The 25,282-nt window shown below is 39.0% G+C and overlaps 1 protein-coding gene across 1 annotated transcript in view; it reads left to right on the plus strand.

Annotated features, from left to right (window-relative positions):
* The window catches only part of LOC137852335 (probable acyl-CoA dehydrogenase 6), an 85,916-nt gene that overhangs the window by 42,661 nt on the left and 17,973 nt on the right, over nucleotides 1-25,282 (plus strand). The window contains exons 3-5 of the mRNA XM_068673967.1: nucleotides 9,663-9,792; nucleotides 17,885-17,991; nucleotides 23,001-23,168. Of these exons, the coding sequence (XP_068530068.1) occupies nucleotides 9,663-9,792; nucleotides 17,885-17,991; nucleotides 23,001-23,168 (405 nt within the window). The remainder of the gene's footprint in view (nucleotides 1-9,662; nucleotides 9,793-17,884; nucleotides 17,992-23,000; nucleotides 23,169-25,282) is intronic.

The following is a 25,282-nucleotide window of genomic DNA, read 5'->3' on the forward strand; positions in this document are numbered from 1 at the left end:
TTCTTTTTTTTTTTTTTTTTTTTTGGACAGAAATAGTGGCTAGCAGGCCATGGGCATGGAAAGCAAAGGCTGCACCAGCAACCTCAGTGGCTACACAGTGAGCTGTGCAACCGTGCTAAAATGTGGCAATAAAAATGGGGTAATAAAATCCCGTTTAGCTCACTCTGTTGCAGCCTTGTTCCACTCAGTGTGTTGTGTTACAGCTGGCTGGCTGGAGACATCTGAAAAATCTGATAAATATTTGTGAGACCATTGGATATGTTTCTAAAATAGCGCCTCCAAAAGTTTTGGCATTGAGAGCTTCCAAGGTGGAAAGAGATATACATTAATAAGAGATGTATGTTAATATATTAACATAATTTTATGATTGCATGTTCTGTTTCTGGAAATGCTTACACCTATGTACTGATAAATTGAGTGGAGTTTTTGATTTCAGATATTTCACTGACTCATTTAGAAACAGTGCAAACAACACTGTAATCAACTCTTGGTATCTGATGGATGGTTGCCAAACCTATCATGTTTTTAAAATTGTTTGCAATTAGATGGATCTAATGGAAAGTGCATGGTACAACACAAACTTTAAATAATAATAATAATTTGTAGTCTTGACAAGTGCATTTTCCTTCATGAAAAACTACCTTTCCCTGCTCCATCCACGCCAGTTTCCATCTGCTTGTGGATGTGTGGGAGAGCTGAGGGATGGCTCTGGAGCATTTGTCTCCTCAGGAGGAGAAGAAGGCTGCAGCCTCAGTGGTAATTGTCTTCTGATGTGAAAGGAAGGCATGTTGTTGCCGAGATCATTGAGCCATGAAGATAACTGAGTTATTTGGCATCACTTCTGAGACTGTTTTTCAAATATCTCTTGCAATAATTTCCTAATTTCTGTGAAAAAGGACTTTTTTCATGCTTGTAAACTCTTTGCTGCTTTTATTTTAGAATGTGAATACTTTAAATCTCAGTTTTAGTGATCCTATGAGTATATACAATGAAATATATGTTTTGATTTTAATATACTTCAGCAGAATTACTCAGCATATGCAATAAAATAAAATTGCAAATTTCTTTGCAAGTTTACCATGTGACCACATATTTAAGGTATTATTTTCCCGAAGAAAACATTTATTGCTTTGCTACTCTACTGTGATATTTTAAGAATGTGGATTTAAGATATGATTTGTTGTGTAGCTACTTCTTAAAAAAGAAAACGGTAGAGGTGAATAGCCATCCTCTGACATTCTTGGAGCTCCTGAGTGGCAGCTGAGTGCATGAACATCCCTGTTCAAGTTCCTGAGTAATGTGTAAGCTTAAAGATAGTATTGATGATTAGGAGAGGTTTGACTTTCACTGTAAGAGTTTATACATTCAGCAGCATAAATGCACTTTCCTATAGTCTTTAATTACCTCAGGCTAAACCTATTTCCTATTCCCATTGTAAAAAATAAAAAATAAGAGATCAATATTCTGAATAAATGTTATTTTTTGGAGCATAGCACAGAGGATTATGGAATGCTCATAGAAATAATAAAATATTTTGAGTAGAAAGTTCTGAAGAAGACAGTCTTGGATGGAGACCTTGATTTCTGGCATGCTCTGCACTATACTGGCAGTCCTTGCACTCGTGCCCAGTATCCCATAAAATACACACCCTCCGATTTCAAGGTAAATAATAGGAAATAGTGCTGTAGCATTTTTCGTGTTGGAGATTGCAGTTCAGGTTAGAATCCTCTTGTGTTAGCATTTTTACAGGGAGGGATGATCCATGTTATGGTATAACATGTCTGACATTGTAAGAGAAAAGATGTACACAAAGTCAGATGCAGAAATGAGAACTAAACTGGGGGGGGGGGAATAAGAATGCAACATCATATTATAAAAAACAAACAAACAAACAACTGAACTTTGTTATTTTTCTTTGAGCTTTTTTTTTCTTTTTTTTTTTTTTTCCAGTTTGAGGTCAAACTCATGATGTTTCCTCATAAAATTTTTTCTTGTCTTAGACAGCAAACCACAGCCTATTGCCCAGAAATAGGGATTCTCTTCTGTTGTTTTGTTTTTGCTAGCTCAAAGCAATTTTAAATGCAATCAGATTTCACAAACTCAACAAAACAGGGAACAGGTTCTCCATTGCTCTCTGCCGCATTTGTGTCGCCCCTGTGGATGCAAATGTCGCCAACTGAAGAGAATTTTGGCTAATAATACTCGCAAATGAGGAAATTACTTGATGACAGTGAAACACGCTTATACCTGTTGCAATAGTTTGTAGATGGCTCTTTAATAATTTGTTCGCAGTGACAGTGCTAGAAGTATGTTGATCTACAATGTGACATGTTTTGGGATGGCAGGGGCTTTTTTTTCAGAAACTGACCCAGCTTCTGGGGGAACAGCCACTGGAAAACCACTTGGTCCTATACTTCTGTGCTGATCGGAGTCCTGTGGCAGTCTCCGCAGCGTACTTCTGTTTTGAGGCCTGAGCTGCTGAACTTTTGCTTTCTAGTCTGGCTCCAGAGGATGTCTGAACTTCATTGTATTAGCACACACATTTCTAAAGCCTTGTTTTGCTAAAGATTTAAAAAAAAAAAAAAAAAAAAAAGCATTTCTCAAATTTTTCTCTGCCCTCCTTGTAATTCTCAGTTTATAATCCCCTGTGGAGACTGCAAGTTTTGGAATTTGTGATCCAGTAAAATCTTTGGATGTGACATTGTGAGCTAGCTTGCTAAAGTTTTCCAACGCAGCTTTCCAACAAGCTGTTTATCAGCTTGAACTTGAATAAAAGCTTTTGTAGGAAAGAGCGTTAAACACAGTTTTTAGCTGCTAAGTAGTCAACCTTGGTATTAAGTCTTGGCATAGAAATTTTAATAAGAAGTAAATTTAGTAAATCCATTTAATCCCTGGCTCATATATTATTGCTTTTTATTTTAATTATTTATGTAGAACACAGAATGAGCTCTGGATCTTTAGAATATTGGCTGTGTGTCCTGCTGCCTTGAAGAAGTGAAAGTAAATTAGCCTGCTTTTCTGGTCAGACAGTTTGCTATGAAACTGAGTACAATTTCTTCTGATTTCAGATCTTGACAGCTTTTCATCAAGCACCTAAAAACTCCTTACAAACATATGTATTCACTCCTGTCACTCCCCTTGTCTCTCCTTTGGGTTTGCACTGGAGTTCTTTGGGGTCTGTGTGCTGTCTGTTGTTAAATCTGTTCCCATTTCTTTGACCCATTCACTTACAGGATGTTGAATTTCTGTACGTTGCTGTATGTTGCCGAGTGTGAAGGCACATCTCAGTGACTCTGAGGGCTGATTCATGGTGGCGTCAGTCGGACTGGAGTGGACGCACACCATGTCAAAGGATGTTGATGCAACATCTGCCTGTTTGTCAGAAGGGTGGCGACCTTCAAGTTGGAGAGGAGCAGTATTCCTTGCTGGATGAGCCTGACTCAGAGAATTAAACTTTGCATCCACAAGCACAGCTTAAACTAGGTGAACACACAGCATGTCACAGCAGTGTATGTGCTCGGCATGTGCAAGGAGCTTGGCAGCTCTTGCTGATTGTCTGACCCAAGCAGCAGGTGATATATTCTTGAAACCAAGGCTATGGTTTGTTTATGAGCTTGCCAAAATAGAAACCCAATGAGAAGTAGCATGACTTTGCCATCAAAGCTTAGGAAGTGTGGTATTCAACCAATACACCTCTTGATTTCATTCCTCCAGGTGTTTATTTCCTATTTTCTTCATGCTGTGGTGTTTAGTTGGACTGACATTTTCAAACATATAATAGCTGAGATCTGTACTTTTTAACCTTAAAAAAAATGTAGGATGGTTTAAGTAGGCTTTTGTGAAATTGGTGTTGGGTCAGAGCTGAGAGGGAAAAATAATCAGTTTATAAGTTGGCAGAGGAAGACTGCAGAATCTACGAGCAGTGATTGCATCAAGTTTATCTCCGAGTTAGAGCTGGTGCAACAGCTGTTGTTTAGGAAAGTATGCAATCCTGGATTTTCTTTTTTTGTCTCTCTCTGTTGGTGTTCTTGTGTTGCCATGTTTTATATCATCAGTATTTTGCAGCTTAGCCTTCCCTTCCTCGTAATGTTGTTTATATACAATTTGGGGTGGATTTTTGTGATTTCTGGAGAACTCTGGTATCCTTCTGAGTTTGAAGATGCAGGCAGATGTGATTGCTGGCTCACAGAGCAGTTAGTCTTGCTGCATGTCCATTTAGAAAATAAACCAAGCTTATAAATTTGTGAGAGAGATCCTTGTTAGCTAGTGCAGCAGCTGTCAAGTAGTGATTTAAAATCTATTGCTCTGGCTTTCCAAAGCAATGTCCTAGACAGCTTTGTACCCTCTTTAAATGTGTTCACACCCCCCAGCTAGGCACACACCTGCTCAGTGACTTGTTGTTTGTTTGTTTGCTTGTTTATATAAGTGGTTCCTTATCTTTACACTCTGAGAAATTCTTCTACTGTATTTTCCAGTGTAGCTTTGTCTTATCTAAAACAGCAATAGACAGATATGATCACCTTATCCATCTCAGTAAATTTGGTTTCTAAAGTGGCAGCAAGGATGACTTGCACATTAATGAGTGTTGTGGGAATACACAATTCGCATTGTCAGTGACACTGGGGTTGTTCTGATGCTGCTAACCATGTGTGTTTGAAAAGGAATGAGCAGCCAGTCCATATCTTTTTTTCTTTTCCAAGCAATACTGGATCATAAGACTAGCATTACCAACTGAAACTTTAGCTCCCAGGTCCTTATCTGCCTTGGATTTTTTGGATAAACTAGTGAGCATCTGTGAAAGGTCAAGTACTCTTTGTGGTAGATCACCAAACAAAATTGTAAACCACCATAATCTGTCTTCCTTTAGGACAATTTTTTGGTCAAACTGAGGGAGTTTGACCCATATGACTAAGCTACTCTGACAAGGGGAACTTTGCCTCTGATACAAGGCTTTTTATTTGTTTCTTTCTCTTCATTTTTTTTTCTTTTCCCCATGGATTGATCCAGTTGAAATAGCCAAAAAATACAGGTGTTGATCTCAACAAAGCTGAAATGTGTTCACAGTGTTTCTGTTACATGAAATAGGAGGTTTTATTCACTACCCAGCAGAAGCAAATAAGGATCAAAAAGTATCTTCTAATTTTATCAGCCTAGACTTTTCAGCACGGGTTGGTGGGAAATTGAACACCACTGAGAGCACACCTTTGGCAATTCTTTAAATTACTTTTATGTAAAGAAGAGGAAGGGAATTACAGTAAGATTTATATACTGACCTGTCTGATTATATTTGCAGTTGTGTAACCTCAGGGCTCTTTGTAGTATTCTGGAGCTGAAATTTTTGAATGATATTTGTGACACGTGATTAAGGTTTGAACACTTACATTTTTCTTCTGTTGATGCAAAATCATAGGCTGTGATGAAAACTGGCAATTAACTCTGTCACCTTGGTGTCAGATGTAGGATTCTCTCAGACCTGTCTCCAAGATGGGAGGTGATTCATGTTTTGTTTGTCTTTCTAGTCACTAGAAATAAGGGCATATGTTGTGTTTTTTTGTTGGTGGTGGTTGTTTACACTGAGGTAGGTGGCAATAGTAGAAATAATACTGCATGATCTACTTTGATATAGGTACACCCTGTGTGAACTTTGGAAGCTGTGTAAGCAAGCAAATTATATTGGCTTTGAAGATCCAGCTGCTCATATGACTGTATTGTGTTTTCATCCTTTCTTTTTCAGGCTTGTGAACATTCTTAAAACACTCTGAAGATTTCCAACCCCCCCCCCCACCATTTCCTTGCTTCAGCTCGCTTATAGATCCTTTTCACCTCAGATACAGTCTAACTGATAGCTACTAGGTAGTGTTCAGAAGCAATTTCTGAATAGAAACACTATTAAGCTCTTAAAAATTTGGACTAGAGGCTTCAAGCCTGTTTGATCATTGAATGGAGTCATATATGAACAGGGAGCTTGTAGCTGAACAAGGGACAAGAAACCTTTTGGTCTTCACAAAAATAAAATGATCATGTGGAAGTTCTCAGCATCTCCTTTTCTTTGGTAAGTCCTTTTTCTTAGACACCTTAGACACCTGTCTTCACCTTTTAGTATTTTCTCCACTGATTTTCTCATCAGTGTTTCTGTTTTCATGTGGTGCAGCCAAAGATCAAGGTACTGCTTTTTTATTTGTAGTTTTGGACATTATCTTTGTTGTCTGCCTACATTCAGCCACTGGCTCCTTTTCCCTCCTCAACAGGACAGGGGAGGAAACCCAAAGGAAAGGCTCACGTGTTGACAGAAGGACAGGGAGGTCGCTCACCAGTTACCATCACGGGTGAAGCAGACCTGGCTTGGGGAAAATTAATCCAATTAATTGCCGACTAGCAAAGATTTTGTCTCATGAGGAAAAAGAACATTAAAAGAACACCTTCCCCCTGCCCCCCCATCACTCCCTTTTTCCCTAGCTCAGCTTCACTCCTTCATCCCAGCTCCTCTATGTCCTCTCCAGTCCCAGTCTGCTGCTCCTTCCTCACTATACTTCTCCCCTGCTCCAATGCGGCTCCCTCCCACGGGCTGCAGTGCAGAATTTTTATTTATTTGTGTGTTCACATGTGCTTGCATTGGGTTTTATAATTCAATTTCTTTGTATTAGAACCTGAAATCAACAATGGACAAGATAACAGATGAATCCGTTCAATAGCTGGAAGTTGCACTATTGTCAGCAGAACAGCAACAATTTGAAAGTAGCAGAGATGCCTTTTTCTACCTGTTTTGAATTATAAATATGTCAGTGCCATTAGACTTTGTGCTTGGTTTTGCTTTGCTTTGTTCTTTCAATATTTCTCACAAAATAAAAATGGAAATGTAACCAAACAATTCTCTCAATGTCAATCATCTCAATTTAAAGTTAAATAAAATATTTACCCTAGAAATGTTTTACCTGTGAATATTTGCATATAACAAAAACAATCACATCTGAAATTGGCTTGGTTCCTTTAATTGTTTTTTCACCAAAAATTATGTTGGGCATGCTGTTTGCTTTTCCGAATGAAAATTAGATCAGCCTAGTAGCATTACACCATTGGGCAGGTACTTGCAGGAGGTGTTGTTTTGTTGATGGAAGTGGCGAACACAACCTTCATGCCCACCAACAGTACAAATTATGCTTACGGAATGAAGCACTCTTTCTGTGAAATGTTCACTGGCATTGCTTCAGGAGGTGGAAATGAGAACCGTCTGTTGGTTTTGTCTTGGTGAATTTGTGCTGGAGGAAGCTGGGTGCTGCTGGGCATCTCAGGGCTGGTGATTATGGCACGGATATATGCCAGTGCTCAGGGAATAACCTTCCTTCCATGGCACCTTCAAAAGTAGGGTTCCCCATAATCATCCATCAAACCACTTGCATTTCGCCATGAAACCTTTTTCTGCTTGGCTTCTGGAGCAGAACTGATGCAAAGTTTGGTGTTGCCTCCTCCACTGGGTTCCTACAGTTTGCTTCTGCTTTCCTGCCTGTCCGCAGCTGTGGTTGTCTCTTATGTTATCTATCCCCAGCTTAAAAAGTATTTGGAGTGTACACCATCTCTTTGCTAGGGCTTCCCCCTTCAGCTTCTCAGCATCTGAGGCTTTGTTCTGTTTCTTCTCTCTGGTAGGAAATTTCCTTGGATATCGTGACTTTGAGAACTGCTCTTTTACAGCATTTTGTTTTGAAAACATACCATTTAGTAACTGCTCTTAAATGAGAGCAATGTCAGTCTATTATATCATTATTTATAATGAATTATGGTACAAACAAGGAATGTATGTAGGGTGCACATTTGCACAAAATGGTCCTCCTTAGGGTTGGTTGTGTGTGTAACACAGGTGAAGCTGTTCTGGGTAAACCATGAAACTAAAGTTTTGGTTTGTGAATGTAACTAACAGACAGGAATGCAAATGTTTGGTAGGCAAAACAAAAGACAAAATTAATAACAGCTGCAGTTTGGCAATAAAGAGATAGACAAGTGGAAAGCATTTGTGCAGTACCAAAACCAGTTATCTGTTATTACTCTGATGCTTTTCCTGTTTGCTGAATGTTTTCATATCTAAAATGTACTTTATAACACCAAGTTTTCCAGTCCACCCCTCATTTCCCAGTGCTGAGGGTTATGCACAGCTACAAGTTTTCATGTAGTTTCAGGAGGAAACTATATTGGGATTATATATTTTGCTAAGGATGTTCCCAGATTACTGTCGTTTCACTGTACTGCTTCAGCTCCCAGTACGAATTTAGATGTTGACTATGTCTCTAAGTAACGTGTTTTATTTTCAAGTAAAATTGTTGAAAAGTAGCCATTTTGTAATTCTGACAATCCAGACCATTTGGACAGACCTAAGGAGAAATGTTAATTAAAAACTAGACTTCACACTTAGTCTATTCCAATTGTGCTTTCCCTTCTCTCTGTAGAAAAAAAAAAAAAAAAAAAAAAGCACAAAGACAGTCTCTGTGAGTTTAGGAAAAAGATGATGGAATACAAAACCCTCTGTTTTTATGCACTGTGGTGTTTTGATTTATAATTAATGGTGTTTTTGGAAAATGTCAAAGGTCAGCAGAGGGGTGAGCTCAGATAGTGCTTGATGTCAGCAAGCGAGGACGGAAGATGGTCATCTTCCCCGTATTGGGTGTGGGGGTAGAAAGATTATATCTATTTATTTGACATTTTCTTAGCTGGTCTTCAAATGAGTAAAAAGATGAAAACGCTTCCTTATCTAACGTTATCTAATCACAACTACTCAGTCGACTAACGATGTCAAGCAGGAGGCTATTTCTTACCATATTTCCTCTGGAATAAAAACTATTTAATAGAGTTAGAAATTACCTCATCCATCATAGAAACACAGCGCTTTTCTGTGTTTCACTGTGTGGGGGTTTATCAGTGCTGGGTTTAGGAAGGAGGTGAAGAATAATATCCTCTTTAATTGAATTTGTGGAATGGAATGTAGGGAGGAAGAACGCCCAGGGCCCTGGGCCATCAACTTTGTGTTAATGAAAAATGCGTTAATGACTGCGACAACCAGGTGCCAGGATATGAAGTATGCATGTTTGGTATTGTGCTTCTGCCTAACATTGATTTTTGGGCTACAGGAGCAACTTCACATATGGACACCACGTGCATGCGATCATGTTTGACGCTGACTTGACTGCTCAGTGTGAGAAAGATGAGTTCCACTTGAGTGCAGTGAAGGATGAGAACACACAGAGAGGGGTTATCAAGGAGAAACAGAAGCACATCGTACTTTGTGCTGATTTGTTCATGTGTCCTTGCTGTTAGAAAGAGTGACTTTTCCTACTGATGCCATTTTGAGCAGCCCTTTGCTTTTCTTGCTGTTTCTGGTAAAAGTAATGATGCTGCTTAATGTATCCAGGGGTGACCTGACGTGCACATGGGTAATTAGAGCAGATGTAATTTTAAATTCAGGTTTTGTAAAGAGTAGCATGACATCACTTTTCTGAAATGAAAACTGATAAAATCAAATATTTAAAAGTTAGCAGTAAAATTGCAATTGGCAAATCCTTGCAGTAGCAATATTTATATTTTTTTTTCTCACTTATACCAGCTTATAACATTAGCGTGCTCATCTGTTTTTTCCACCGAATATATAATATCCAAGTGATGGACGTGTTTTTTTCCAGAATATGGCGGCATGGGCTTGGACTTCTCGTATAACATTGCAGTGGCAGAAGAACTGGGAAGTATCCGCTGTGGAGGTATTCCTATGGCTATCGGGGTGCAAGCTGGCATGGCTACTCCTGCTCTAACAAGGTAATTTCCAGATTGTTTAGTTTAGCCTAAAACCCACACTGTGTGTGTCTAAGGCTAAAACTTGTCCTGCCACGTGTTTTAGAGTAAGAAAAACATTACTAGACAGATTTACATTCTAGTTGCTAATCAGTAGTGCTTCAGAAAGAGATGTACTCTCTACCAGTTTCAAACAGGTTGATTTAAGGGAGAGAATGCACATTTTTAATATTAGAACATTATGTAATAAAAAAGCCGTTTAATATTAAGTGATTTCCAAACATAGAACTGCGATGCCAGAACCAATTAATAAACAATCTTAATTCCAGAATCCCGCTGTTCATGTTTTGTTTTTTTTTTTTTTTTCTTAGACAGATATCCCAGTGCAGTCATCCTCTAAGGCTGCATTTAGTTGTAATAATTAGGATGAGTCTAATTCTGTTTTGTAATTTATTGGCTTTTTTGCAGCTTCTCAAGGTGCTCCTTGCTGACTCTGCCTTTTCAGAAATAATGATCAGGATTGGTGTAAGACCTGCTAAAATTTTGTCACATGTATCATCCTGCTTAAGTGCTCACATTCCAAGCAATTACTCATCTTTCTTTTTCTCATTTGCTTGCGTCAGTGTTCACCTTTTATGACTTGCTATCACTCAGGCTCCTACACCTTTTGAAGCTGATTTTTTTTTTCTTTTTTTTTTTCCCATTTTTTTCTTCTTTCCCTCAATAAAAGTGGCAGTTAACAGCTTCTCCGTCTTCATCTAGTAGCTTCACAGACGCTCTGCATCAGAACAGCAGCTTGCAAAACTAGAGGGAGGTGACACACTAGTCCAGCAGTTTGTCCCTGGGACATGGATATGCCTAAAATCTCTGGAAGGTGGTGATGGGGATTAAATTCAGATAATGGAGATTAAGTCAGAATTTTTTATTCACAAAACAGGTATACAAGAGCGGAGTATTTACACAGAAGAGCATTTTAGTGTTTGTTGGTTTTGTTTGTTTGTTACCATTCTGAATGAAAATGTTTGTAAATCCAACTGTAGAACCTGGAATTTGGACTCCATCCCCATTACATCCATCCGTCCATCCATTCTTGTTCTGGCTATGTGTGACTTTGGAGGTCTCAGCCATGGGAAATCTTTCTAATAGTTTTATTTTCCTTTGTGTAATGCACTAAAATCTCACTGAAAGCATGGAGATCATTTTGTCTGTTGCAACAGTAGCTTATTTATAGTCCAACAGAGAATAAAGCTAGTATTTTTAAGGACCTCTGAGAATACTATCTTGCCCCCATGATAGCCTTTTATTCCCAGGGTTTTAAAAAAATCTGTGGGTAAACAAAGACAGAATTTTGTTCCATTGCAGGATTTTTTGGCTTTATGTTGCTCTGTTCTGCTTCAGTAAAGCAATGAACCTACATACAGTTGTGCTAGTGAAATACTAAAGAGGATGCTCTCAGAAAGTGAATGTGAAAATGTCATTAATGTGATGAAATCTGTAATTGAATTGCCATCTGTAGTAGCAAACTCACCATTTCCTCCACTGTTAAGTCCCACTGTAAGATGTAAAACTGAAACTTGGTATTAAAAAGAGAATGCTGGCTGCTACAGGAAGTTTTGCACTGGTGCAGCTTCACTTCAGGTAGTGCAGGGAGAGGGGTAACTGCTTTCCCTGGGTGATGCATTCAAATTGTATTAATTGCCTGGATGGTTTCTTTAAAGTTATCTCTGTACTTTGGTGGTGCCAAACAAGTTTGAAGAGTTAATCCAAATTTTGCATCTTAACTAAGCATTGTGATACCTGATGCATCAATGATGCATCAAGTAAACAGTAATACAGGAATCAAACATCATCCCCTACAAAGTTTTAAAACAAAGTCTGAAGCCCTTTGGTGGCTTTCCTAAATTTGGGTTTTATTCAGCTTTCATCAAGTATGTATGAGTGCACGTGGGAGCTGACTCAGTGAATGTGATGTGTCAGGAAGATACACTGCTGACATAAATTACAGGTGTTTCCTCAATTAGGTATACAGACAGTGCAGTAGTTTCAATGGATGGATGCACGTATGCATATGCACACACACATACAGCTCTTTACATTTTCAAACTTTAGAAAAATAAAGTCTTAAAATACAAAAAGTCGGGATGCTTCCTGATGCTGTTTCTTCTGCTTCCGGGGGTTTCTTGCTCCAATGAGAGGCTGTTGCAAAGCTTAGATTGCAAAGATCTTTGAGATATTCAGTTAAATGAGAAGTACATTGTAGTAACAGTTTTAATTATATAAACTACAAAGAACATAGTTGTTTAGAAAATGTTGCCCATGTCTGCCTGTTCGTGGTCATGCCCCCTTTCACTTCATTCTTCACGTGTTTTTTTTCTGACAACCTTCAGGAAGTTAAATGCATGGTCATACTTGGAAGCAACCCTGAAGATTTTGATTTATATGCACTTCTATTGTGCAGACAAATACAGTAGAAAATAGTCGTTATTTGCTGAGAGATGCCCAGACTGCTCCATTTTTTTTCCAGATTCCTCTCAGTGAGGCAGTACCACTTGTAAATTTGAGAACAACATGCAAAATGTTCTGTCAACAGTGACCTGACCTATGTTGTGTCTGCTTCTGAGCATAACTCTCTGTCAGATCTTTGAAATGCATTCCAGATATAATACCTTGCTTGCTTTCATGCTTATGAGTGGAAAAAGCAGCTCTCAGCTCAGGCAGTGAATGAAATACATTTTCCTGTGCTTTTAAACAGACCTGTAGTGATCCGTAGTGATACCAGATCAGCATAAAGACCTTTTATCTCACCAGTCAGCATTACACTTTGCTTGATTTTTCTTTCTTTATATTTATAGGAAGACACTAAGAATAGCGATTGTATTTTGAAGGAGTGCTTTTCTGTTTCGTTGGCTTATTCATTCTTTCTCCATGCTGAACAGTGTCATATCTGAGAATTCATATATATATTTATATATATATATGTATTAAAGATTTTACTACCTCTTTTCCTGTTTGCTGTAAGGGAGACAAGTTACAGCTGGTGATCAGAACAGCAGCTTTGAAAAGCAGGATCATCCACCTAATCAGCTGGGAAAACAGTGAAAATCAGAAGAGGTGATTTAAGAGCCATCAACATAGCGTAAAGGAAACTTGGTTTTGTGCTCCTTCAGAAATGGTGTCACCTGTCTCTCATTTGGTACTTGATCTGTCAGCATGCCGCTTCTTGCCCTAAGCTATAATGAAGACTGTTTCAGGTGAATTGAGTAGAAACAAATAAAGATTCGGTTAGCTGAGGAGTCTGAAAGAGTAGATCTGAATTATTTGTACCACCTACGCTTGCTGTCCTCTGTTTTTCCAGGTCTTTTTTTTTCCCAGATAAGTGCCCTTCTGGGTGCAGCACTGTAAGCAAATTCCTTCCGCCTCTGGAGCTGGCACAGGCCAGAAGCTGCGTGCCCACAGTCATGCCTGTGCTGATAAGCCTGGTGGAAAATCAGAGGTTGTCCACACTTGGGCACAAATGTGGTGAAAGAGCTTCTGGGTCTAGCCTGGCCAGATCAATAAGGGTACAGTGGGGTAATATCAAGCAGCTGCTTCTGAACTAATTGTTCTCAAAACAGCTTCATGCTGGTACTGTACCTCTGAGGGTTCTCAAAACAGCTTCATGCTGATACTGTACCTCTGAGGGTTCTCCAGCTCCGGGTGATGGCCTGGCCATGCTATCTGGTGGGCAGTCTTCAGGTCTTCAGGGCTGGTGTGGAGGCACCACGTGGAAGCCCTTAAAAACAGTATTGTCTGAAAAGGATAATCTTTAATTTGACTCCCATTTTACAGTACCTGCACCTCAGTGCAAAATGCATTCCAAAATAAATAGAAGATTGACGTAATTGTTCTTAACCAGAACCCTCCAGGTAGTCAAGAGGGACTTCTCATCTGTATTCTTTGCAGAATGTTGCTGTGCCTCAAACTGAGCAATTTATTTTATAAAATCTTCAAATAACTGAAGTTTAAAGGCTTAATAAAAATGGGGAGCCAGAACACTTTTCTTATTGCCTTTTTTTTCTTCTCAAGTCTTTCACAAAAAGTAAATAAGTTTTCTAAACGTGGTATTTTAAAACTTGTGTGTCTTCTTATCTTGACGGAAGTAGGGACTCACAGAGAGAAAGCTGATTGCAGTGTGGATTCTTTTAAAGCTAGGTTATGCAAATTACTCATCGTAAGGAAGTTTCCATGCTACCCAAGGGTGCTTGCTGCTGTTCATGATGCATTTTGCCATGCCTGTGAGAAGAATTTCTTCCCTTTTGTTTTCTCTCTTTATTTTTTTTTTTTCATGTACACTGAGGATCCAGAGTGCTGCTAAGCTGGGACTAGACCTCAAATGGTAGGATGCCTGTGCAGGATTACCCTGAAGCAAAAGCATTCCACATGGTTCATGTCTACTGCATTATTAATAGTGTGAATCTGGGGGCAGAATAGAAGGGGAACTGGGAAAAATTCACCTCTTGCTAGTATGTAAGAAGGAAAGAGATGGTAGGCAAGAGTGAACCTCTTCTTTGGGTAAAGGAAATCATCTGTATATTCCTGGGAAGTCCATGAGCAAATTGCTGTGTTGTCTTTGACATACTGTAGAACGTTGCATAGATCATCTGAAAACTTTGTTTTGTTTGTTTTGCTTTAAATTTGCTGCACTGTTAAGGTCTGGCTTCAGCCCTTTTGCACTGATGTGCATCAGGATCAGTGTTTTCTCTCACAGCCGTTCTTGAAATGACCATTTAGAAAACCTCTAGGCTTTAGGGATAGTATTATATTCCCTTTTAAGTGGTCCAGAGGCCAAGATGAGACTTAGGAGTAGTAGGCTGTATTTCTTGAAGCTGTTAGCTCCAGTGCAAGAAAGCCTGAGTTGATCAAATATCAAGAGCAATATTAGAACTGCCTGCAGTTGTTCATATGCAAAATTTCAATTATCACTTAATAGTGTATCATATAATGTCAGTTCCACTCAGAACCTCCCTTACCAATTTAATTAATTCACTTCAGCTCAGCGTTTTTCTCCCAGAAGCATGGGAAACAAAAGTGAGTAAGATCTGTAGTTGTAACAAGATGATTATCAGCCCAATTATGTCAGAACGGTGATGTGCAGTAGACATATTTTCATTCAATGTAGCAATATAACCTGTCAGAAACCATATTTTTGTATGGATTTAAGACTAATAGAACTGACTGCCATTTTCTAATTGGCAGAGCACATAAACAAAACTATGTGGATCAAGGAAATGTTCTTGCATCTGTATTTCATCATAATTCTTTAACCTTTTACCCGCAATTTCTAAGGTTGTATATTGCTGTCATTTTTTGTCTGTATTCATGATATTCCACCAATGTTATTTACCAAGTGTGGAGCAAGAAAAGATGGACCACTCCCATGCAGCTCTTCATGTGTTAGAATTTCATATGTGGGACTTCTTTTACCCAATGTCTGCAAGGAGCTCTAGTTTATTGACTATAGACTCTGACTATAGATTCTGTGTGTGCTTATCTATGGGCATGCACATTCATGAACGTGTATTTTAGAGGGATGCTAAGGCTGCAGAGTTAATGACATGGGAAACTATGCTTTGGGGTATGGCCCCAGAACATAAAGCAGACATCATCTGGTCTGTCTTCAGCCACAGCAAGGTTTCATTGCAAACAGCTGGAGCTATTAAACTGGAAAGAAGTTAGAATTGCATTTATGCAAACCTCATATCTTTCTGGGATGTTTTTAAGATGGGTAGAATTCTCCAGAAACAACATACATGTATTCCTAATGCAAAAGCTAGCCATTTGCTAGCAGAAGCATGAGCTTCTGAAAATAGCGTTGCCAGATTATTATTTTTTTTAATTGAAAAATAAGTTCTCCAGCCTCATTTTTGGGAAGAGCTGGACTGTTTTCTGGAACTTAAAACAAGCAAACAAAGATATCAAATGCAAAACATTATTCTGAGGAAAGTTCTTGTCATGAAAATCCTCTGTTGAAATGCCTAAAACTTTGCCAAGCTTTAGTTATCTGTAAGCATTGCCAGAAATCCCTAATAGGCAATGTTGCTGGCTCCTCTCAGAATCTAAGTTTTTTTATTGTTGTGCGTTTTTTTTTTAATGTGTGTGGTCTAAAGAGCGTTCAGCTGGCTGTACTTGATCATGTCCTAAGGAAAAAAAAATACACTGTGTAACAGACCAGGGGACTTTTCCCAGTATGCTTGGAGGAGTAAACCCTCCAATCTCACTATATTTATTTTGGATTGCAGCTCTGATTGTTATCAGCAGGGACAGGACGAGGAGCTGGGTTCCCCATGTGCACAAAGTGAACGTGTTTGACAGCTCCCATGCCGGTCTCTGGCCTTCTCATGTTCTTTGGCTGCTTTGTGGCAGAGAGAAAGGGTCAGCCTTAGGTAAAGTGTCATTGCGTCTTTGGAAGTAGGGTGACAATATTTTAGCAAGAGAGCCCAGCTAACTGCAGCCTGCCCAGGCAGCTGGTGAGCCTAAGGAGATTAGTGGAAATGCTGAGCTGAGAAGCTTCTTAGAGGGGACTGAAGAGAAACATTACTTTAATGGATTTCTGCTCATAGAAAAGAGGTCTCCTGACCCAAGGACTTCTTGCTGGGACAGGAGGGGTTCAAGAACAAGACCATGAACTCACCATTCAAGCTGCAAGACCAAACCGGTAGAAGTTGATAAAGAAACAAAAAAAAACACGAAAGGAGATGGAGAACACTTTGAATGGGCACAGGCAGCTAAACTTGAGGAAAAAAAATCTTGTTTGTGGAAGGAATCACTGTTGCTGGGAGCCTTTTTAATAGATAAAGACCTGTTACACAGTAGCCCTTGAGCTCCTTTGCTGGCATGCCTCTGGGGAGGAGGGACATCCCTGGGGGAGCAGGCTGATCCTAAGCAGCCTTTTCTACCTTTTGGAGGGGAAAGGACAAAGGGGAGACAGGCATTGCTTCTCTAGTGGTGTGATACAACTGTCTTTTTACAGACAGTTTACCCTTGCTCTTCCTCCCTGTCTGAGGGTGCCTCCTCCTTCCTCCCAGGGAATGGGACTCAGCAGCTCCCTCCCGTCCCCAGGGGAGCTTTTGGTGCCCTTGGCATCTCATCAAAGAAATAGCAGTCCTCTTGCCAAGTGCTGCTTTTCTGAGGCGCACGGCATGTCGAAGAGGTGTTTGGTCCTCCTTGTCTGGGGACTGCTGTGGCCTGCATGTACCTGGCAATCAGCTGGTGGCCCTCAGCTTTGGCTTTAGGTGTTTTAAAAGTGGGTGTTCATTAGTGATAATTAGATTAGGTTCCCGTGCGTAAAGGTTTTATCAAATACACCTAGCATTTCTTTTCCATCTGCTGACAGATTTGGCTAGCAAAGGCCACTGTAGTTTTGAATTTCTCACTCCCTTTGAAACTGACTGGAATCATAGCCTAAATAAAATGTGCATAGCACATGTTAATTAATAATATGTCCAAGTGTCTTTTTTTTGGTGTTAAAATGTCATCAACAGATTGCTGCTTCCCTTTTTACTTTGGTGGGGACTACAAGAATGGCTGTGAAGAAGCAATAATGCATTTGACTGTATTATTTAAATGCAGATGTGGGATGTAAATATATTGTACGTACAGATATTTGCAGAGGGTAGCTATTACGTGTCAGAACTTTTCAGCCACCACTAAAACCAAGAAAAGAGATGGTGCAAAAGTCAGAAGATATGCAGAGAGGAGATCGTCCATCCTGGCTGGCTGCAGGCCAGCACGGGAGCATTGTGGTTCCTGTAGGGCCTATGTTTGTTTAGATGTGATAGCTCATTAAGCAGCAGTCGTAAAAATCTGATTGAGGACATCTGAACCACACAGTTCTCTGGAAGTAAGATGATGGAATACTTGGAAATACTGTTTAAAATGACTGTGGCTGCACTTCCAGTGACGACTGTGATTCCTGGCTTTAGACAAAGTCTCTTCTGTCTTTGGTTTCAGGGTAGATTTCACCTAATCATGGACAAATTGATCACTGTCTGGGTAGAACAAAACTCATAAGTATCTTGTAAGCAAAATTTATCTTCAAAAGCTTTTAATATTCTATCTTTTCATTATATTGCTGCAGGTTTGGTTCTGATGAGTTGAGAAAACAGTTCCTCGCACCAACTATAGCTGGAGATTTTGTGGCTTGCTTGGGAATCAGTGAAGCTGGAGCTGGGTCAGATGTTGCAAGTAAGTTAACCTAGCAAATTGCCAATTTTACACACTCTGATATTTTAATGGAAAGAATCTGGTTTCACTGACCCTTCCCCTTGCCACTAGTGCACATAAGAAATACAAAGGGCAGTCTGGCATCATGAAGGCAAAGAAGTAATATTTCAGGAGCAATAACACATACATCTGATGCCTCCAAAAGCAATCAAATTGAATGTGTTTTTCAATGAATACATAGACATAATGTCAGTGAGTAAATAGATAAGGGCTGAGCACAGCAGATCAATGTGCAGCTGTCAAGCTGACCCTAGATTTCTCCTAATGTTTTCATCCTTCTGCTTTTGTTACCTCCCCTGTTCTGACTGAGCTCACCACTTGGCAGGGCACACTCCTGCACCTCCTGTAGTTGCACAGCCACTATCAGTTGTGCAAACCTTAGACGTATGTGGTATGGTGTGTGGCCTGTTCAAATGTACAGAACTTGCACTTCCTTAAAACAGATGTCCTCACTGAACGTAGACAAATTGCAGAGCAAGTCCCTTCTGAAAATGATGGCATCACACTTTTGCAATAGGTTCCTCCTGCTCCTTCTTACCTCACCTCAGCCCCTTCAGTCATTTCTGTGCAGTGAAAATGTCTCTGAATTGGCAATTATTTTATTTAGAGATAATGAAGAATTTGCCACGTCAAATGTATGAGTTTAGTTATTTAGATACTTTGCATTAAATTATTTTTCTTGTTTCAGTACAAGAATGTTTAAAAACACGAACAAAAGAAACTACCATTCTGAAGTGCCTGAGGCAGTAGTTAATTTGAACAGCTGAATTACAACAGATTTTGTAGTAGAAGATGTCTCATCTATCTGTGGACTGTGGGCACTGAGGTAAAAGAAAATGACATGAAACCATTTTAGAGATTTTGTTGTTTGGAAGCAGGATGGCTAAGCTGAGCACACCATGTGCTTACAAATTGTAGACACGTCTTTTTCCTGCAGACAAAATCACTGAGTGATCAACAAAACTGATTCCTATGTCCATTTCCTCGATCAAACTCATGTTTCTTTCTCAAGACAAATAGATAATTATTCAGTATTATTCACCAAAGGTGCAGCAAGCACTTTTCAAGGGAGTTAACAGGGATAATGAAATACAGGGACTAAATCTTCTTGCACAATTCAGTATTGTTTTTCTTTCTAGTTAACTGATTTTGTTCATAAGAAAATTCCCTCATTTTTATAGACTTGTTTTCAATTAAAGTAATCTGAAGTTTGACGTTTTCTGATGTAGGAAACACATCATTTATTTGAGCTAATGTCTCTCTAGTTTAATTACCTGATTATCAAAACTTTCCAAATATGATTGTAATGTTTGGATGTAGTGTTCCAGATAATAAGTAACATAAATATTATTTCAGTTGCATGTTGCTTATCATCTAGCTTAATTGGCATGAAACACTTGGATTAATACAGTTAAAGAAAAATTTGGAATGGACTAGGATTTATATGATGAACCCAGACTGTCAGTGCCACAGTGATACAGACAGCAGGAAGAAAATATGATGCTTTTTAGCTGTCATAGAACATCTGATCATTGGTATAAATCCAGAAACCAGCATGCAGTGCTTCTAAAGTGCCACTAAAGGGGCCATTTAGGTCTGAGGAGCACTAGCTTATCTTCTCACTAGCACTGCTTTGCATGTCTCAAGGATCATCATCTCCAGGTAGGCCTAGCTTTAAACTAGACTTTAAACTAGAAATATTTTAAGAAGCAGCAGTAATTCTTATTACTTGTGCCTAAGTGCTTGTACTTGCCATGTTGACTTTGAAAACTCATAATCGTTCCTTTCTTTCTGCCTGATACCTCAGTTGTCTGTGTTGGTGAAGTCTCCCAGGTTTGTGATACCAGCAAATTTTGTTGGTATATTCCTGCTCTTCTTCTAAAGATCATTAAAGGAATATGCAATAGGTTTCATCCAAAGGCTGATATCCAAGGTCCAGTAATGCCCTCCCTGCACGTCAGCACTTCCTCCTTTAATGCAACCTGATGTAATTTCCCCTTTGCCTATTTCCTTACCTACATTTCCACTTTTGTCCTAATTTTCAGCTTTACATAAAATCTAACTCATAGTTGCCTAATAACATAATATTTTAGTTTGCTTGGGTCCAACAGGACCTATTTTCTTTTCAAATTTTCTCTAGAAAATCCACTTTCATAATAATTGTCTCAGGTTGGTTTGAAATAAGGTATCACCTGTAAATTGAATTCTTTTTTGTTTCCAAATGTATTCTGAGACTGTGAAGATTACTATGACCAACAACATCTGTTTTCACTAATTTTAATTTTGTACTGTCCTTCCTGTAGATGTCTTCCTTTATCAGCTATATTGGAAATCTTTTTTGTAATTGCATGTGAAATATTTCTTTAGTTTTGAGGCATCCTCAACATGCCTTATGCTATTTCTCATTCTCTTTTTCTTTCTGTAGCTGAAACTTCTTTGTTTACTGCCTTAATCTTTTTGGATTTTGTTGTTTTTCATCCGCAAGATTTATCTCAGTTTGACCTATGGCAGTTCTTACCTTCTGACCTCCAAACTGTAGCTTACTTTGATGATTAATCTCCTTACTTCCCTGTTTTTTGAAGCAATTATTCATTCAGTTAGACTTGAAGCTATTTCGTGCATTTTTTTTCCTTTTTTTTTTCTGTGCTGATGATGTAAATTCCAGATATATGTTTTAATTTTTGACATAAAGGATATGTGTTGCCGGTCTGTGATCACAAGTTTGACCTTCAGAGTTGAAGCCAACCTTGCCTTTTGTCAAATCTATTTAGATGCATGGCTAGAGTCAACAGCACACTGGAGAAGAAAACTTGATTCTCAAATATGGTATGATTTGAATGGTGAAAAAACAGCTCTGGTTGTTTATTTGGCATTAGCTGCTTCAGATGCCTTTCAATGATGTCAAGTACCTCGTTGTCTTTCCTAGAAGGGACCTCCACAGCATACCTTGTAAGCTGTTGAGATATAGACACTACAAGACCAGTATGTGGGCTTTCCAAAAATGAGTTACAAAGCACCCACTCTGGGAAATGTAGCCTCTTTCTGGGGCCATGCTCTATCAGGGAGAATAATTATAGTCAAATATGACAAAGGATCTTAACAGCTGTATCACTGAGACTGAGTCCACTTGACTTTAGTAAATTGTTAAATAAGTTTTCAAAGCCTGTCATATTTTATATTTAAAACTTACTTATTAGCTTGATCATCTTTCCTTAATTAAGGTTGAAGATACTAACTTCTTCATAAGTTGATTTTAAATAGCCATTTTTCAAGTACTTGAAGCAAACTGTCAACCATCACACTTGAGAATACTTGAACATTGCCATTTGTTCTTTAATCTGTATTTGGGAAGTTAGTCTCTTGTGACGCCATGCTTGCAAATACTGTTTATATTTGTGATTGCATTGTAGTACTCAGCGTTCTTCTGCAGACCTTCCAGGCGACCTCAATTTAATCTTTTTAGTAGCTGTACCATAACAAAGGGACGTGTGATGTAAATCACTATGTGTGCTACTATCCTTTTACGCTAGTCGTGCAATGTTGCTTATTCCTGCTCTTTTGTGTCCTTCGTATATTGTTTAGTCTCCATGTATATGACTGTCCAGAGTCTGTGTCATGTATTAACAGCATCAATAGTTTGGATTCCTTCACTTTATTGACCTTCATTGTTATTCAGATTCCACGTCAAGTCCTTTGGACAGATTTGGCATAGTCATTTCATTAAATGAATAACGAGATTGCTGCTAGTTTTATTCACATTGGTGCTATCTCTCGCTGTTCATCATTACACTCTTGTAAGTTCATTTATCTATAGCTATATCTGCAAATTCCTTCTCTTACACTATCACACAATTTTCTCCCACCATTTTTCCCATTTCTTCACTAACAAATCTTTCAGCCATGCTGACCTCACCCACAGGTAGCCATTAAGTTTATCCTGCAAATGAAGGTGGGTTCAGAGAGGCATGGTTTTGATTTGTTTTGAGTTTACAGCCTTTGGGAAGAAGGTTCATGTGCAGATTGAGGTGGGTGTATATGAAGGTGACTTAATTTTGGTTGCCCACTCCACTTTGTGTCTGACTTCTACCCTTCAAGTCTGCTGCCTCCCTCAGTAGGTGGGCTGTTGTGCACTTTACAGTCTCATTAGATTTGTAAGTGCTGTTGGGGGTGTGCTTGGGTTCTTTCATACCATCACCAACTTAAAGCTAGATATCTGTTGGAGAGCCTTCTTAGCTGGGGTTTCAGTGGAAGAAATTCAATTTCAGGGTAGAAAAGCCAGCTCTTTGGAAATTCTGCTGGAGTGTAAGTACTAACTAATGATTCACTCTGTTCTGTTGCATCCAGGGCAGCTTGCAGTGATGTGAACACTTATGAATGAAAATAGCATTGTTTTTTTTATGCCATGGAGTAGAAGTAGCAGGTGTTTAGAACTCCATGTACAGACAACCTTAAGATTTAAACTTTGCCTTCTAAAAGCTTACTATCTTTGAATTTATTACGCCATTCTGACCTACAGCATGCAGGAAGTGCATGTATATATATCCTTATGCATACACAGATATTGAGGCTTGTGTTTGTTTAAGTTGGGTCTCTGAAATTAATGGCCTTCTCAGTGACTAACGTACACAGTGACAGAAATGCGTAATAGATCACCTCAGACTGAAATATTTCTGGCCTGAGTTTTTGGCGACCAAATTTACTTAGAGAGCTTTCTGCTTTCATCCACTGGGATGAAGACTCCACCTAAAGGAGGGTGAGAGAAATGATCTGCTTTCCTTGGCTTGTCTTCAAAGAGAGTTGTCCAGGTGAGTCTGCCTTTTCCAGCCTGGAAGGCTTAGAGGTCTTGGAGGGCATGAAGTGAAGGGTGTGTTGACTGTCTGAGAGTAAGGGGGTGACTCAGCCAGTCATGCAGGGACCAGCTTATCCTTCCTTCACAAGAATAACCCTTCATTTCCTATGTTTTGAAATAGATATCAAGACAACAGCTGTGAAGAAAGGCGATGAATATGTCATAAATGGTGGTAAGATGTGGACAACATCTGGGTGCCAAGCAGACTGGATGTGCCTGCTGGCAAACACGAGTGAAGGACCTCCTCATCGAAATAAATCTCTCATATGTCTGCCAATGAATCTACATGGTAATAACAAAGAACTTTTTTTTCTTCTAATTCGGTTTTGTTGGTGTTTTTGTGTGTGCATGATACAAGAAGGTAAGGTGTTTAAAATAAAGGACTACACCCATAAATGCTCTTCTGAATTAAATGTTTCATTGGCATACAGAGTTGATTCTGAAATGCGTTGTACAAACTTCCATGAAAAAAAAAGTAGGGGAAAAAAGCAAATGAGAAGGAAATTGAACATTTCAGACTTGACAATCGCCAGACTTTTCAATTTTCTGCTATTGAAATTTAATTTTGAATAGCTTTAACACCTTTTAAAGATTTTAAACCTTTTTGGCTTCCAACATTCTTGAAAAACACAAAATAAATGAGGGTAACCCTATCTGCATTAAATAAGCGAGTTTTCTAATTTCTAGCAAATAATCTTTCTCTTTTAAGAAGATCTATCGATTCTAAGGAAGTTCTAATATTTAAAGTGGCATGATAACTATGATGATGGGTGACAAGGAAATATTAAAACCTATGGCATTTTTGTTCATTCAATTTGGGGTATATGTTGCGTGAAATACATGTCGTTATCAGCATTTAATATGTAGGGAAGTCACCATGGCAGTCAAGTGAATGTCTATATTCTTTACTTCAGGGATCAGACTGAGAACAAAATCTCAGGTCTCCAGTGTTGCAAAAGAGTGATGAGAGCACCTTAGAACTTCTTACAAGTGAATTTGAATGTGGAGTAAGTCAAGGAAGGAAGCAAGTTGCTTTGGGAATTAAGCTAGTGGGTTGTGAGGTTCTAAACAACTGCTCATGCAAAACCGGCTTTGAATGAAAGCTCACAGAAGACTGTGAGCTGATTCACCTGTTGACTTTGGCCAATAAGTGATGAATGAATGTGGTAACTTAGAGCCAGAATCTCCCAGAATTTCCAGATGACCTTACTTATCAGTCATCTGCATAAAGTTTTCCGTGTGTTTTTTTCATGAAAAGGTCAGAGTGCAAATGCAATACTGCTTCTCTGAAACCAGTTTTCCAGAAATACCAAAGCAGCCAACGCACTATTACAGGTGGATCAAATATTCACAAATTGACTCAGAGGTTTTCAGGTACCTTGCTAATTCCAGAAAGACATGTGAGTCATTGTAGCTTTGTGGGGGGTTATCGTTAGGCCACACAACCTATACAAAAGCCTGCTTTACCTGTGGTAGACATATTTTGAGGAGAAAAATTCCCTGAGTCACCTGAAATTGATGTACAGAGATATAGAAGTCTTTATAGAAATATAAATTGCAGTCTTCCAAGTGTACATGCTTTGATTCTTCTGTGTGATAGATACAGATATGGACCTGCGGAAGGGTCGTTGTACCCCAACTGGTGGCCTTCTGAAGTATTGAGATGGCTGATTGTGCTCAGTGGGTGGAATTTCACATCAGAAATGAAATTTTTCAGGAAAACAAAGAGGAATAATATGACAAAGGCTGCCATTTTACACAGATGTGAGCAGGAAGCTCCAGCTGCTGAGTTATATCCTAAGGATGTGTACCAGCCAAAGATCACACTCCTTACAGGGCAGCAGACTAGGACTGTACAGGAAGTGTCGAGAGGACATCACGGAAGGATGCACTATCAAGCATCTATAGGTATAGGTATGTCAAAACTCAAGAACAAGTGCAGTGGAGAAGGCATGTGTTATGTCTGACTAACTGCTGCAGTTGCCAGGCTGTGTGGCAGGGCATGGAAGGGATCTGCAGCGCAACGCTAGCTCATTCCTTGCTAGCAGCTGGGAGGAGTTGGGAGTCCAGCATTTTTCACAAAAACCTAATTGTTTCATACACGCATAAAGTGAGGTAAGGAAGAAAATGACAAGTATGAAACAAATTATTAGCTTCAACAACCAGTAATTATTAGAGATATAAAGTGGGATTTGCTTCTTCTAATTTTAGGTTTGTGCTGTGTCTATTCTCGGTTGAAGAAAATCATGGCCTTGATTTGACAAATGTTTCTGAATACCTCTCTCATAAGGGGAGTTTTGATAACTGTGGCTAGGTAGGTGTAGATTCCTTGTACTAATGATGTCTTAAAAAAAAAGAAAAGTCAATTTCTCATGTGATGAAAGAGAATCTGGCACAGTACAA

The sequence above is a fragment of the Anas acuta genome, chromosome 2 (assembly GCF_963932015.1).
Source record: "Anas acuta chromosome 2, bAnaAcu1.1, whole genome shotgun sequence".
NCBI lineage: Eukaryota > Metazoa > Chordata > Aves > Anseriformes > Anatidae > Anas > Anas acuta.